Genomic DNA, 13,865 nt, shown 5'->3' with positions numbered 1-13,865 from the left:
AATCACAAGGGGTTCTCAACGACATTTCTCAAGTGACACGGGGGCTCGAGGACACTAAACCAGGAAAAACTACAATTCCCGGGATGCATCTGTGACACTTTGACACTCTTGTTCATGGCGTCTGGTCGAAGGTTTGTGGCTGCTCACCTTCTGACACGCAGATAAACTGCCACGGTTCTAACGGTAACTGACATTATTTCTCGCGCTTTTCTTTTAATTTCCTGGGATATGTGGCTTGTTTTCAGCGCGAACGTTGGTGCCCGCGGTTGGTCGAAGAGTCGTCGTGCGTTGCCTTTAGCACAAGCTTGCCACAGTGTTGATTCTGGCTTTGATTCTGAAAGCAAAACATGACGACTTAAACCAATATTGTGTGTGTCTTTGGAGTCTAGCTGTTTGTCAACAATGGAAGTGGCCCAATCGCTCGGTGCGGACGAGCAGGCGCGCCTGACCCAACTGAGGTTCGACGCCGCCGTCAAAGTCATCAAGAGTTTGCCTCCGAATGGTGAGTAGAACAATAACAGAACCAATAGCAGAGTGGTCGTTCGGACCAGTCGAACCAGTTGACTTGTGTTTCATCATACTTGTAAAAAAAAAAAAAAAACACAGTGTCGACGCCACGGCTTTGCATCGCACTGCAACTGGATTTAACTAGTCCTAATCCACTTTGCATAGACTGTGGCAACAACTCTATGTACAAAACACAACGACAGTTTCCATACTTTTAATAACACCATATCAAACTCTCCATTACTATACTAATGGTCACTGTCAAGGAAGCAAGTCAAGTTTCTTCGTTTAACCATGAATCGCGCCTAAAAGGGCTTCACGGGAGAAAAACAAATCAGAGAGAACATCACAGACAAAATGACAAACTACTGAACAAAGCTCCTAGAAGAGCAGAATAAGAAACCTTCAGAAGGGGCCGACCGGGAGGAGGATTAACAGGATGCAATATACGCCGAGTGCTAAAATACCACGTTATACCATATCAAGCACTAAGTCTTCAGTGCAAAGACGCCTTTGGTAAAATCCCTCACAGTCTGGCCCAGTGGGAATACCCCAAGAGTGTCTAAATATTTTGGCATTGTAATATTTCATGAAAATAACGTAGATGTTTATCATATTTTTCTCCAGGTTCTTTTCAGCCATCCAACGATATGATGCTCAAGTTCTACAGTTATTACAAACAAGCCACCGTGGGCAAGTGCAACATCGCCCGGCCCGGATTCTGGGATGCCGTCGGCAAAGCCAAATGGTAAGACGACAATAAACAGTCGTCGCTTTTATTATTCATTTTCGTTTGTTTCGGTGACTCAGTGACTGCACCAGGCTTTTGCTTGTGTGCAAAATGTTGCTCTCTGCCCTTAGATGGCACACATTGTTTTTCAGGTTTGTTGAACTTTGGACTCAAGCCCTCACTCATAACCGGCCTAGATTAGCATTTTTTTTCCCCACACTCCCCAGTTGCTGCAAAACAAGTTGAAAACGCCACTCTACCTTTTAACCACACTTTCTCTTGCCGTCCTGTGATGTTTTGGAGGAAGTTGCGCATGGAAATTGTAATAAATATATCGTGAGCACTGACAGTGACCTTAAAATGAAAATATATTACGCCGATCCACGCGAGCATCGAGTTTGTCAGAATTTATGTAATAACGAGGCAATTAATGCTTTGATTTTGTGTGCTTTCATTAATCGAGGAACGCGTGGAACTCTCTGGGTGAAATGACTAAGGAGGAAGCAATGGCAGCCTACGTTGACGAAATGAAGCTGGTATGTTTTCTTTGTCAAAGAGGCCTTTTCTGACTACCGTATTTTTCGCGAGGCGCACCTTAAAGGCTTCGATTTTCTCAATTTTACAGTGCATAAACTGCGAGTTTTCATAATTTGGCGGATGAAAAGTCAAAATAATCTTCATGTCTCCATGTAAATTCTTCCATTTTTAACCGCTGTGCTTGTTAAAAATGTATTTTTTACAGTTAAATGTTTTATCACACCGTTTTAAATTTTTATATGCTAAAGATACTATAATCTTGAAGCAATTTATATGGGGACAAGGAGCGAAAGCTGAGAGTTTTTGTGAGGGAGTGCCATTTTATAAAATGAAGCCAGAAGTCAACAAAACAATATAAACGTTTTTGGCTCAGTTTGATCAAAAATAATAATAATTGAATCATACTTATATATTTTTTTAAACTCTTGTTTGACTCATATAATTGTTTTGTTGACTTTCCCTTTAGCGCAGCTCCATCTAGTGGATGTAAAATGCAACCCCAGCCACTACTGTAGCTTCTGTTCTATGCTCTTTATAATGTGCTGCGCCTTTTATTTGAAAGTATTAATAAAATAGGCCATTCATTGAAGGTGCAGCTTGTAATCCGGTGCACCTTATAGTGCAGAAGGTACGGTTTTGAAAGTTCATGTCGTGTTTTTTCGCTTGTAGATTCTGGAGGGCATGCCAATGACGGGCGAGGTGGAGGAACTTCTCAGAATCCTGGGACCCTTCTACGAACTGGTGGATGACAAGAAAAAGATTACACAGATATCAGATCTAAGCACAGGTTGGCCTTCTCACAAAATTCGGTGAACCTCTTTTATCAGTATATGTTCTGAAGCAGGCCTTCTCAACCATTTTTCATTGATTACCCATTTGAAAGTCACCAAAATAAAGGCAAACAACATTTTGCATAAGACCGAGTTTTAGACATTTTACGGTGTTTCATGTTCCAATTAATTTGCTCTTAATTTGAAAAGTAAAAATGGCTGTTCCTTAAACCCTGTTAAAATCTCAATCCTGAACTTCCTTCATGTGCTACCATTTGAGAACCCCTGTCAAAACGCTCATACTATGTGAAAAGCAATAATATAGGTCATTATAAAAATTGTCTAACAGCATAATTACTTCATTAAAGACGATAAAGGGGTAACGTATTAAATGGCATAAAGAGCAAAACCAATTTGTCTACTAACTTATTGCTAACTTATCCGCTGCATAGTGGCGGCCCAAATGATATTACTGGGGTTCACTGAATTGCAGTTTTTCCATGTCTTTGTCATTTTAAATGAATTATTTAATAATATTATCTTTTTACAATTTACATTCAGCCCGTTTGACACAGTTTGCTAGGCAGCTGGAAGGCAAGTACAAGTGACTGTGTGGTGTTTTTAGCCGAGTATCTGTGAGCGCCAGTTAAGCACAAGCGCTAGAATAGCGATGCAGACTTTATAGCTTGGGTTGTTTTGTGCTCTTGTTGCTTTATGCACACATAGTGGAACCTCTGAGATCAGACAGCACTCCCCATTTGTGATACTTCCCTCCCAAAAAAAAAAAAAAAAATGGACAATTTGTCATTTTCAACCACCATAGTGGAAGTGATTAAGTCACCATGTCAGTTTTGACCACAAAGGTATAATGTGTTGCAAATGTATCTCGCATAATTTATTTCAATTTTTTTCTTTTACCGTCACTAAAGGGTAATATTTTTATTGTTTTAACCTACCCAAAAATCAAAGCCTTGTATTATCATTCACAGCCATTGATGGATATAGACGTCAAAGAGCCATTCGAATGAGCACTTTTTATTCAATTTTCAGCAAGAAAAAAATGTATGTTTTTAACTAATTTGATCACAATTATTTTTCATGCGCATTTTGCCCCTTTTCTATCAACTGAAAATGACGTTACGTGGTGAAGAGCGCCAGCTTGGGAACATCACATGACCTACTGGTGAGCCCTGATTGGTCGTTACAGAACGATGTCTTTTTCAGTCGACGGCAAGTGGCAAAATGTTTTTTAAAGTTTCAAATTGTACATGAAGAAATTTTTCATCTTTTTTTTTTTTCCTGTGGAAAATTGTCAAATAAAAGACCTATCCCTTTAACTCATTTCCTGCCAGCTCAGTTAAAATGGATCTCTGACGTCTATAGCCGTCAGTGGCAGTGAACGAGTTAACTGTGCTAACACCCGGTGACATACGGTGCCACCCTCTCGAAAAATCTTGGTTGAATTTCCACTTCTCCAAAGTCAGGTGATTTTGGAGGTTCCACTGTAGAATTCATAAGCAATAATCTTGCAAAATATCGGCCAGCACAAAATGTATCTCGGCATTATCGGTTACCGGAAATTGAAATGGTTCGTCGGCGCGCAGGCTTCGGCACGACTCTGAGCAGCATGTCGTCAAAAAGCGTGGCCAAGAGCATCATCAGAACCATGGAAATGAACGGAACGCTGGAGACTCGGCCCGCCAAGCCCCCGACGCCCAAAGACGACGAAGAAACGTCCGACGAGGACTCGCAGGAAGAAGGTGAAGACGGCGATGTCGGAAAAGGTAAGTCATTGAATGCTACCTGAGAATGTTGCGCTTAGCGCGGCGCTAAGGAGGTTTCCTTGCAGCCTCGCAGCCAAAGAGGAAAGGGTCACCCAGATCGCACAAAGATCAAAATGGCAGGGTGGCCAACGACGTGGGACGTTTGACAAACGGCGAGCGCTCGCGGGCCGACCTTCGGCCTCTGCTCAACGGCCACCACGCCGGTAAGGAAAACATTTATCTGCTGCCGCGTTGACCACATCCTCGCCTTTCACGCCCTTTCCGGCTAATTGTCGGTCTTTTGCTGACGCGTGACTGACCGCGACCTTTTTGACTTGACCTTTGTCCCCCGCCCGCTCCAGACGCCAGCGAAGATGTGACGGGCCCCGCCCAGCTCGCCAGCGACTCGGACAGCGAAGTCTATTGTGACTCCGTGGACCAGTTTGGACAGAACGAGGCAAGAGAGACAACTACTGAGCATTGTGTTCTCACATAGTGGGCCTTTATCTAACCCGTATATGCATATTAATAATTTTGAAAAAAAAAAATCAAAAATGATGATTAATTGTAATACTTTAAAATGCTTGAGGTCCATGTTTAGATTCAATGCTTAATCAGTCCCATCTACAATTTGCATTAACAATAGTTGAGTAATATTTGCTGCATTGATTTAGACTTTTTTTTTTTTAACTTGAGAAAAAAATAAATATCGCATGAGTGAAATACATTTTTTTTAATTGATAATTAATTCAAAATCAGTCACAAATCACAATAATACTGGTAAAAATAACATTAATAATACATTTTAAATATGTGAATGAGATTTTAGAATTTGTTTTAAATATACGTGTTTTAAAGAATTGTCGTTTTTTTTAATTAGAAAAAATATAAAATTGTATCTTACAATGTAGAGGTGTGAACATTTACATAATAATTCTAATAAAATATTTTGACTTCTTTTTTTTCCCCTCACCTATGAAAGAGCTCACTCGCGTGACCCTTGAGCATAAAAAAATTGCCAAATGTTATCACTATAAAACCAAAAATATATGCAGTTTGCTTGAGGAAATCCTGTACATGCACAACCGTGACATCTAAGCACATCCAAATCTTACCCTTGCCGATTATCGAAAGGGCTCCGAGCAGAATCGTTCTCTGGAAGACCTGGACGAGGAGGAGAATAAGGAAGAGGAACCCGTGGAGGGCGAGGAAGCCCAGAGAGCACCGCAGGCTATCAGGTGCGGCGGCGAGGATGGAGAAATTGGCGGCGGCGTAACGCAGAGGTCCAGGCTCAACGTGGAAATGCAAAACTCCGTCGTCGGAGGCGGCAGAGGTAAAATCTCATTCGTCCATCTCGGTGTTTTTGCGAGATGGCCTGGCAGATCTTTTTTTTTTGTCTTCCTCTCAGGTTCGAGGTCCCACGGCCGCGGCCCCGGGACGCCGAAGCCCGCCCAGGGTAGCGGCGGGGACGACAACGGCGGCGGCGGCGGCGGCGAACGGCGCTCCGGAGTGGGAGCGCCCGTGGTCAGCCTGAACGAGCAGATTGTGGCGGCGCTGGACCAGCTGCAGGAGGACATGCGAAGCGTCCTGCAGAGGCTTCACACGCTGGAGGCTCTCACCGCCACGCAGGTCAGCCAACCGCGCTCGACCCATGTAGGGAAAATGTGGAATCGCTTTGAAAGTTGCCGCAAGTGAGTATCTAACGTTCATATCTTTCTTTGCAGGCCAGATCGGCAGCCATTTCTCCTGTTCACCAGTCCACGCCCGTCAATAAGAACAGTCTGGTAAAAATAAATGAATCAATAAATACAATGTGATCAATCATTACATCCTCACTATATTTGAAAACTTGATACCAGTACTTGCTGCTTTTGCTGTATATTTTCAACATACACTTGAACATTAAGCAACGTGTTGCTAAATTGTTTAAGATTTCACCCCGGGAAAAATGTTTTCTGCCTTTAATTTCTTAAGATTTATACAGCCGAGCACTGCCGTTAATGGCATAATTTTCAGAATAAGATCTGCCAACATTTTAAAGGTTTTTTTTTTTCTTTCTTAAAAAACATTCAATTTTGAAAAACACTGTTTGTGGCTTATCCATTCTTGAGAGAAGCTAACTTTTTTTTCCCGTTTGATGTGGCAGAGACCATCTTGGTGGCCTTTTGACATTTCTCCCGGCAGTCTGGCCTTTGCTGTCGTGTGGCCCTTTGTGGTGCAATGGCTCATCGGTCTCTACATGCAGAGGAGGAGAAGGTACTTAATCGTCACAATGAAAATCATCTAGTCCATTCCCCCGTTGCATTATTTTTCAACACCTGTTAGAAATGTTTACATATGCTCCAATTTTGAAGCAATTTACATGGGGACAAGGGGCAAAAACTGAGTTTTTGTAAAAGGAAGCGCAATTTTATCAAATTTAGCAACTCTTGGTTAGTCAGCTAGCTTAATGCTAACGTAAAGTGTGACTCACTATGGACTGGCTGAATTTTTAACCAAACACCATGCTAACACAACTTACTAGCTTAATGCTAACATACGATCTGAAACACCATACACCGGTAGTTGGATAGCTCAATGCTAACATAGAATGTGAAACACCGTAGACTGGCTAACAGAATTTAGCATTTATGTTAAAGTAATGCTCATACTTTGCTACATGGAATAGCGACGCATATAAGTCCTATATTTCCTTTTTTGTCTCTGTCCTGAAGACGACTGAACTGAAACAAAACGAGGACGGCCACGAAGAAGACTCCTGGCCGACTTTTGGCGGTTTGGCTCAACTGCTTCCCGCTTTTGCTTTTGCACTAAAGACGTCTTGTGAGGAAACGTGCGTACTGAAGAATGTGAAAATGCAAGACATTGTATATTGTTGATGCGGTTTCCATAGTAACTAGGGCTTACTCTGCACAAAGCGGGGCAGATACTGTTTTGAGCTTGACGTGATTTTTGACCTTTCACTATAGGCGCCATGCTGCTAAAACAAACAAGTTGTTATAACAGTTTAGTAGTGTAGAAAGGAAGACTCAGAAATACTGTAAAATGTATTTTATCATTTTAACATTAACTCCATCAAAGGCATATTTTCACGTTTTTCAAGTTCAGTTATTCCATCCCGGGTCCTTATTGATATATTTTCCTGGGGATTGAATGTCTGGATTCTTTAGACGTAAAAATACGTCTTTGGGATGGAATGAGTTAATAGGGTTGCAAATATTTCTGGCAAATTTCCATTGGAGCTTCAAATGGGCAATTTTGGAAACTTTTCCGTGCGGTTTAAGACCCAATTACAAAAGCAAATATTTTTGGTCTTAAACTACACATGAATGATCAAATTTGATATTTGATCGTAGGGTATGTTTCATTCGTGGTCGCTTTCACTTTTACTCATCCCGTTTTGAAGCAAGCCATTTCAAATTTCCCGGGAATTCCCATCGGAAGTCTCCTCTTGTGAAAGAAAACCTTGCAACCCTCAACGTGGATAAGTTAATATTTATTATGGCTTCTAGCAGCTAAACAATCATGCGGCATTTAGGTTGATCCTGGTGGTTTTCCAATAGAAGTGCCTCAACATCATCCCATGCACACATTGTAGCAAATGGACCAAATTAATATACGGAATACAAATATATGACATCGTTTTATCCAGTGAACTCATCTGCTCGCACTTGCAATCACAAATGCTCTTTTTTTCTGTCTGTGTGCTAATATAGTCACATCTACTCAATTTGCAGGTTCAAATGCAATATTTTAATTGCATTATCATCTATTAAAAAAAGTATATTTACCAAGATTTGCGCGGGAAAAAGCGCTAATCTTTTAAAAGAGCCATTTATGTTTTAATAACAAAAATGTTAAGGGATAGTTTCTACTGAAATGTATGACGGAGTCTTTGTTTGCATGTCATAATCCAAGCCTCAAATAAAAGTTTCATAATGCAGAATTGACCGATTTTTACTTAAAACTACTCAAAAAAATATGCATTACTTGTTAAAAAAAAAAAAAAACCAAGCTGCAGGTGGACACTTCAGTTAAACAGGTTTTATTCACTTTACTCTTTGAAGGGAAAAAAAAACATAAAAGCAGCAGGATTGTGTTTAGAAACAGCATTAACCATTTTTTACAAGTACACACAAAATACAGAATTTTCAAATATATTAGAGTTCTCAAATCCCTAATCGGTGCAGTTGGAGAGGAAGTCCCGCCTTAACCAACTTGAAACAAAAATACTGGAAATGGAAAGTGATGAAAAATAAAAGCTTTGCAACATAAGATAACATTTCCATTAAATAAGTAGTGATTGCACATAAAAGTTCTTTTGGAACACTTTGATGCGGTAGCTAGAAACTAAAGGCGGACATGGCGATGTGTTGCGCGTTGTTCCTGGCGTCGAAATAGGACGTGTCCGTCTCGTTCTCCGGCTGCGGGATGAACGGCATGGGCTGCTTGTGAAGGTTCTCCCAGTCGCAGCCCTCGAACAGCGGCTGTCCTTTCAGCTCTGGTGCAAATTTAGTCCAAATGAAGCTCCTAAATTCACTTGGAGTGACGTGATTTTGTTCAAGCGCTACTTTTGTCTTAACTTTTCAACAACACGGGTCCTTGACGTTAATAATCCACTAGATGGCAGCAAAGCTCAACTAATAATTTGGTGATATGCACCAATAAGAGCAACGAACGTTGTGCTGACCTTTGAACCCTGCCCGCTTGGTCTTGTCCATGGTCAGGAGGATTTCAATGGTGTTCCTGGCGTTTTCCGACAGCGCCTCATCATCTTCGGGCCAAGGGATGTCTTGAAGAAAAATAGAAATGACATTTTAGTGAGATTGGGGCTCGATTTGGTTGTGGCTTAAAAAAAAAATGGTCACCTCTGTTTAGAATATTCTCAAAGACCAGCTGCGGCGTCTCGTCGTTGAAGGGCGGCACTCCGGTGAGGAACTCAAAGAGACACACTCCCAGTGCCCACCAGTCCACCATGCAGTCTGAAAAATTCATAGCAAAGCCAATAACTTACAATAAGTCACATTTCACTTTTTGTGGGATTAATAAAAGCAAAAATCACATTTTAGGCGATTGAGCTGTCAACAATATCGTTCATGCCATCGCCTGATCTTAAAACAGAATTAAAAAAAAAAAAGCTGACTGTCACATAATCAAATTCTTTTCTGTCAGCATCCAAACGCCCCACTTTGAACTCCGGAGCCCTCAGATGAGCAGAAACGGCAAATGAAGGCAACTAATAGCGTGAGCTCCATCATCCATGTTAGAAGTTCTAAAGGTCCCAGCCGTTTGCAACCTGCTGAAGCCGACCCAAAAATCACAGGAGGCTGTTAGCTAAAGTGTGTTAGCAGGCCCAGGGATGATATTGGCACATGCAAGCACGCTAACTTTTATTTTTTCGCTTGCACACTTACCGCACTGGCGCCTCCCTGAAACTCACAAAGAAGTTGTTGTGAGATCAGTGAAAGCAGCGGGACACAACAAACACAAGTACAGTAAACTTAGTGGAATTATAATTTGCGTTAAGGTCAAGAAAATAGCACCCTAGACCAGGGGTGTCAAACTTATTTTAGCTTGTAGGCTGCGTGGCGGTGATGATTAATTTCTCAATTTGCGACCTAGCTTATTTTTAAATTGTCCAGATCTTTGTTGTTTGGGCTTCTCGCCAGTAAATATTTTCCTAGTTCTCTAGTCCTTCATATAAACGGATTTAATATTTTTGTTTTGAATCAAAACATTTGCAAACATGCTTTTATTTAGGGGAAAACTTGACTCCCCCCCCCCCCCCCCCCCCCCCCTCTTTTTCTGGCGGGGGGGGGGGCAGTACATCACTGAAAAAGGTTAACTATTATCAAGTGAAACAAAGTTGTCTTTTATCTTACCGTGAGGTGTCTGCAAAAGCAGCTCCGGGGCCAAATAGTCGGGGGTCCCCAAAATGGGCGCCCCCTCCATGGGCGCCGCCCCCCGTCGCACGCTCTTGGGAGTCCGGAATGGGGTGTGCGAGGTGGACAAAGTCCGAGGAGTCTACACGGAGATGCGCAATCATGAGAAAAAACACATAGGGGGTCCCCAAAAAAAAAAGTCAAGAACCTGAGAGAGCGAGCTTCCGCAGCTGGTCCGCCTTTGGACCGGTGTGGCCAAACCGATGGCGGGCGAGGACACGTCCAAGGCGGATCCCACGCTGAGCCGCGACGTATTGGATCGGTTGATGGAGCTGCAATAACTCCGGAACGCCACCGCCGTCTTGGGCTGCAGGAAGCAGCGCTCGGGCGCGCCGAGGGACGCCGGCGTTCCCGTGGCGCGAGAGGACGAGGAGTCGGTCCGGCGACGGGAGACCCGGCCGCGCTCCTCGGGAAAGATGGTACTTTCAGCGGCTCTGCCCGGGTACGGTTGAGCACGGCCGTCGATGGTCAACGACGTCTCCAGAACCGAGCAGTCAGATTCTGGGCTCAAACCTCGGCAAACCGCGCTGCTCGAGAGAGATCTGGATAAAGAGATACAGGAGATGTGCTGAGGAACTATGTCGAGGTGACTTTGAGGAACTTCAATTTGTGCTTTGCTGCCATCTTGTGGTGGTTTTAGACTTAGTTTTTTATATTAGTTTTATGGAAAAAAAAACAATTAGGCAATGCCACATGAGAGGAATTGGTATCCTCATCAAATGTTTTGAAAGCGATTCAGTTACTAATTTGATCATAGTTCTTCAAAGTAAAAGCATATATTTGCAAATGACTTATTTTGATTAAATAGAAAAGTCTGCTTTCATGAAAGACTTCAGAAATCAAGAGTGATTATTGATTTTCCGGACTAATGCGGACATTTAATGTTCATATATAAGGCGCATAGAATAGAAGCTACAGTAAAGGGAATGTCAACAATCACAAGTCAGTCAAACTGATTGATAGACAAACAGAAATTAAGAATAGGACTTATGAAAAGAACTATCTGAAGAATGGGGGGAAAATAATACTTCTTGATTACCTTTTTAGACTGTTAAGATGCCAAGCCAAATCAAATTAAAAAAATTATTAACCTAAATATATGAAAATCAAATTTCAACCAAAAAATACAGTACTGTTGAGAGGCTGAAATGTTTTAACGTTAAACAACAGCTCTAAATGATTATACGCCTGTTAAAATGGTCGATTAATCGAGTATTTTTGAATGATGAGTTAATATTTGGATGAGTTAATATGCGTAATTACCTTCCCACGGGCGACTTGAAGCTGCACTCTAACATCTTCATGTCCTCGAAGTGCTCCGCCTCCGCTTCTCCCATTTCGGGGAACAAGCTCTTGACCACGGTGACGGGACTGGAGCGTTTGGGGGCGGGGGCGGCGCTCTCGCCGCTGATGGCGATCCCCACGCCGGAGAAGATGTCTGTGAGGCCGGTGTGAAGGGCGGCGGTCTCGCCGGGACCGTGGAGGCGTGGCTGGTGGTTTTCGGCGCTCCTCTTCGCGAGGCTGCCCGCAGCCTCCGGGCTCACCTGCACGTCGGAGAACGGACGTTTGATGGACGACGGGAGCGGGACGTTCCGAGGACAGGTATCTTGACGTCCGCTTGTGTCCCGCTTCCCGTGGGACGCCAAGTGCTCTCTTGCCTTCTCTTCGATTGGCTCATTTTCCTTCTAAAGAACACAAACGGACAAATAATATTAGTGATACACATGAGCTCGTTTCTTTTCGAATTAAGAGCAAATTAATTGGAACATGAAGCACCCTGTTACATGCTTTTTTTTTTTTCATTTTATGCATTATTATGGCAGTTATCTGACCTCAAACTCCCACGGGGGGCTGGCGCCTCCTTCCGTGTCGGTGGTGCTGCTGGCGCTCACGGTCTCAAAGCGCTTCCTGGTTTTCATCAGCGCCGGCGTCAGATTGATGGGCATGTTGTGCGGGCTGAACACGAAGCTGTGTGGCCCTGTGTTGAACAGATTTTTTTTGTTTTTAACCAAAAATCTCAAAATCTGCATCAAGATCATCACCTTTCTTCCATGTTTGGTGAGCGGGGGAGCTCATGGTCTCCTTTGTGGTCCCAGATGGGGAACCCAAGGAGTTATTCTTCCGCATTATTTTGCCACAGGAGAAGGCGGAGGCGCTGCAGTGACGTTTATTTTCCGCTCCCGGGGTGTTCTGCCGTTAAAAGAATGATAAGTCAACAAGCTGACAAATCGAAGCATCATATGGGAAAAAAAGGATGTAATTGACTCACAAAACCCATTGAGCTGATCAAGGACATGACTTGACCAGGTGTGCGGGAGTAATTTGTGGGTTTGGGTACAGAGGGTGTGTTGAGGATATCTGTAAGTTTCAGTTCTGGGGAAAAAAAAAAAAAAACAGTGAAAGAAAGATGCTTTTTTTTAATGTTTACTTCCGTACATCTTACCTCTGTCAAGCTTCACCTTGGAAAGCCCAAAATCGGTTAACTTGATGTGACCCTCGTTGGAAATGAGCATGTTGTCTGGCTTTAAGTCCCTAAAGAGGAAAACATTTTTTTACAAGTGACCTTTTCTCCCTCCCACGAGTTTGATCGACCCTTCCCAAAGAAGAGGAACTATGGCGTGTAGTTGCACACCTAAGCCATTAGATGGTGCTGTGGCGCTCATTGTCAGAAGTGCAGGAGTTTAGAAACTAAATTGCTGTCAACATTTTTTTTCCCCATCAAATTAATTCAATCAATCCAAAAGACGTATTTTTACATTTACCACAGTTGGATTTTTTTCATTCGTATAATACAATTTTAGGTATACTTAGACAATTGTCATAAATTATGATCTTATTTACAGTCACCGAGTGGGAGTTACCTGTGTATGATGCCATGACGATGCAAATAATCCAAAGCAAGGGCAACTTCTGAGATGTATTTGACCGCCATGTCCTGGTCAAAATATCCACAAATATGAAGGAGAGATTTCACATCTCCTCCAATGAGGTACTCCATTACCTTCAATGGAGGGGAAAAAAAAAAAAAAAAAGTCAGTGTGACTTGACAGAACGCTCTCGGTGATGCTATTTGCGTGATTGTTGTGTTACCAGGTAAATTTTGGTGGCTGTCTGGAGAGAATAAAAAAGGTGAACCACAAAGGGACTTTTGCTTAAAGCCAGTGCATCTCTCTCTGCTTTCATTTGGCCAGTCATGTTTTTATCCACCATGTCCGCTTTATTCATCACCTACAAAAGTCGATTGCAACTTTGTAACTGGAATTATTTCCGGTATATTACCACAACAACAAAAATCTACTTACCTTAATAGCGTATAAACGCGAGTTGCATTTCTTCCGTGCAAGATAAACTTTTCCAAATGCACCGCGGCTGATCGGTTTCAAACTAACGAAATCTTCAATTTTCGGCAGGTGGAAAGACCCCGTAACGCTGGCATTTGGAGTACATTTGTGCTTTTCTTCCGCGTCCATCGTGTTAAGTTTATTCTCCCGCCCCGATCGTGTCTGTAATAACCACCTTTTAGTTGATGTTTGTCTTGAAATTTGAATTCAACAGCATTCTCTTGGGGTCCTCTGAACTGCATTAAGGTAGACAACGAGGTGCCTGATCATAAAGA

General features: G+C 42.6%; 2 protein-coding genes across 3 annotated transcripts; one reads left to right on the top strand and one right to left on the bottom strand.

The window, feature by feature from the left end:
• Positions 1-70: 70 nt before the first annotated feature.
• Positions 71-8,253, top strand: acbd5a (acyl-CoA binding domain containing 5a). 2 transcript variants are annotated; one of them, XM_088402085.1, is made up of 14 exons: positions 71-183; positions 390-502; positions 1,135-1,255; positions 1,701-1,773; positions 2,444-2,561; positions 3,106-3,138; positions 4,149-4,328; positions 4,394-4,531; positions 4,670-4,764; positions 5,442-5,640; positions 5,716-5,936; positions 6,032-6,091; positions 6,454-6,563; positions 7,022-8,253. In XM_088402085.1, the coding sequence occupies exons 2-14, from the start codon at positions 403-405 to the stop codon at positions 7,032-7,034; spliced, it is 1,461 nt and encodes a 486-aa protein (XP_088258211.1). In that variant the 5' UTR covers positions 71-183; positions 390-402; the 3' UTR covers positions 7,035-8,253. The 2 variants fall into 2 exon arrangements, with proteins under 2 accessions (XP_088258211.1, XP_088258212.1); XM_088402086.1 differs by lacking the exon at positions 3,106-3,138 and having other exon boundaries at positions 72-183.
• Positions 8,254-8,336: 83 nt separating this feature from the next.
• mastl (microtubule associated serine/threonine kinase-like) lies at positions 8,337-13,806 on the bottom strand. The gene is made up of 13 exons (XM_088402084.1): positions 13,552-13,806; positions 13,340-13,477; positions 13,111-13,250; positions 12,693-12,781; positions 12,519-12,622; positions 12,292-12,439; positions 12,082-12,227; positions 11,513-11,934; positions 10,398-10,791; positions 10,190-10,331; positions 9,176-9,289; positions 8,998-9,099; positions 8,337-8,808 (listed from the first exon to the last, which is right to left on the bottom strand). The coding sequence occupies exons 1-13, from the start codon at positions 13,717-13,719 to the stop codon at positions 8,651-8,653; spliced, it is 2,265 nt and encodes a 754-aa protein (XP_088258210.1). The 5' UTR covers positions 13,720-13,806; the 3' UTR covers positions 8,337-8,650.
• Between the last annotated feature and the right edge of the window lie 59 nt (positions 13,807-13,865).

Source organism: Hippichthys cyanospilos, chromosome 19, assembly GCF_059441005.1.
Source record: "Hippichthys cyanospilos isolate Australia breed blue-spotted pipefish chromosome 19, RoL_Hcya_1.0, whole genome shotgun sequence".
NCBI classification, from domain to species: domain Eukaryota; kingdom Metazoa; phylum Chordata; class Actinopteri; order Syngnathiformes; family Syngnathidae; genus Hippichthys; species Hippichthys cyanospilos.
This window is presented reverse-complemented; position numbering and strand designations above follow the sequence as displayed.

What these genes read in the sequence shown, in the direction of transcription:
- acbd5a (XM_088402085.1), top strand. Translation starts at nt 403, where the DNA reads ATGGAAGTGGCCCAATCGCTCGGTGCGGACGAGCAGGCGCGCCTGACC. An exon ending in AGACGGCGATGTCGGAAAAG is followed by an intron (nt 4,329 to 4,393) that starts GTAAGTCATTGA and finishes GTTTCCTTGCAG; the next exon opens with CCTCGCAGCCAAAGAGGAAA. An exon ending in CCGTCAATAAGAACAGTCTG is followed by an intron (nt 6,092 to 6,453) that starts GTAAAAATAAAT and finishes TTGATGTGGCAG; the next exon opens with AGACCATCTTGGTGGCCTTT.
- mastl (XM_088402084.1), bottom strand. Translation starts at nt 13,719, where the DNA reads ATGGACGCGGAAGAAAAGCACAAATGTACTCCAAATGCCAGCGTTACG. An exon ending in TCACCAAACATGGAAGAAAG is followed by an intron (nt 12,228 to 12,291) that starts GTGATGATCTTG and finishes TGTTCAACACAG; the next exon opens with GGCCACACAGCTTCGTGTTC. An exon ending in GCGGAAGCTCGCTCTCTCAG is followed by an intron (nt 10,332 to 10,397) that starts GTTCTTGACTTT and finishes ATCTCCGTGTAG; the next exon opens with ACTCCTCGGACTTTGTCCAC.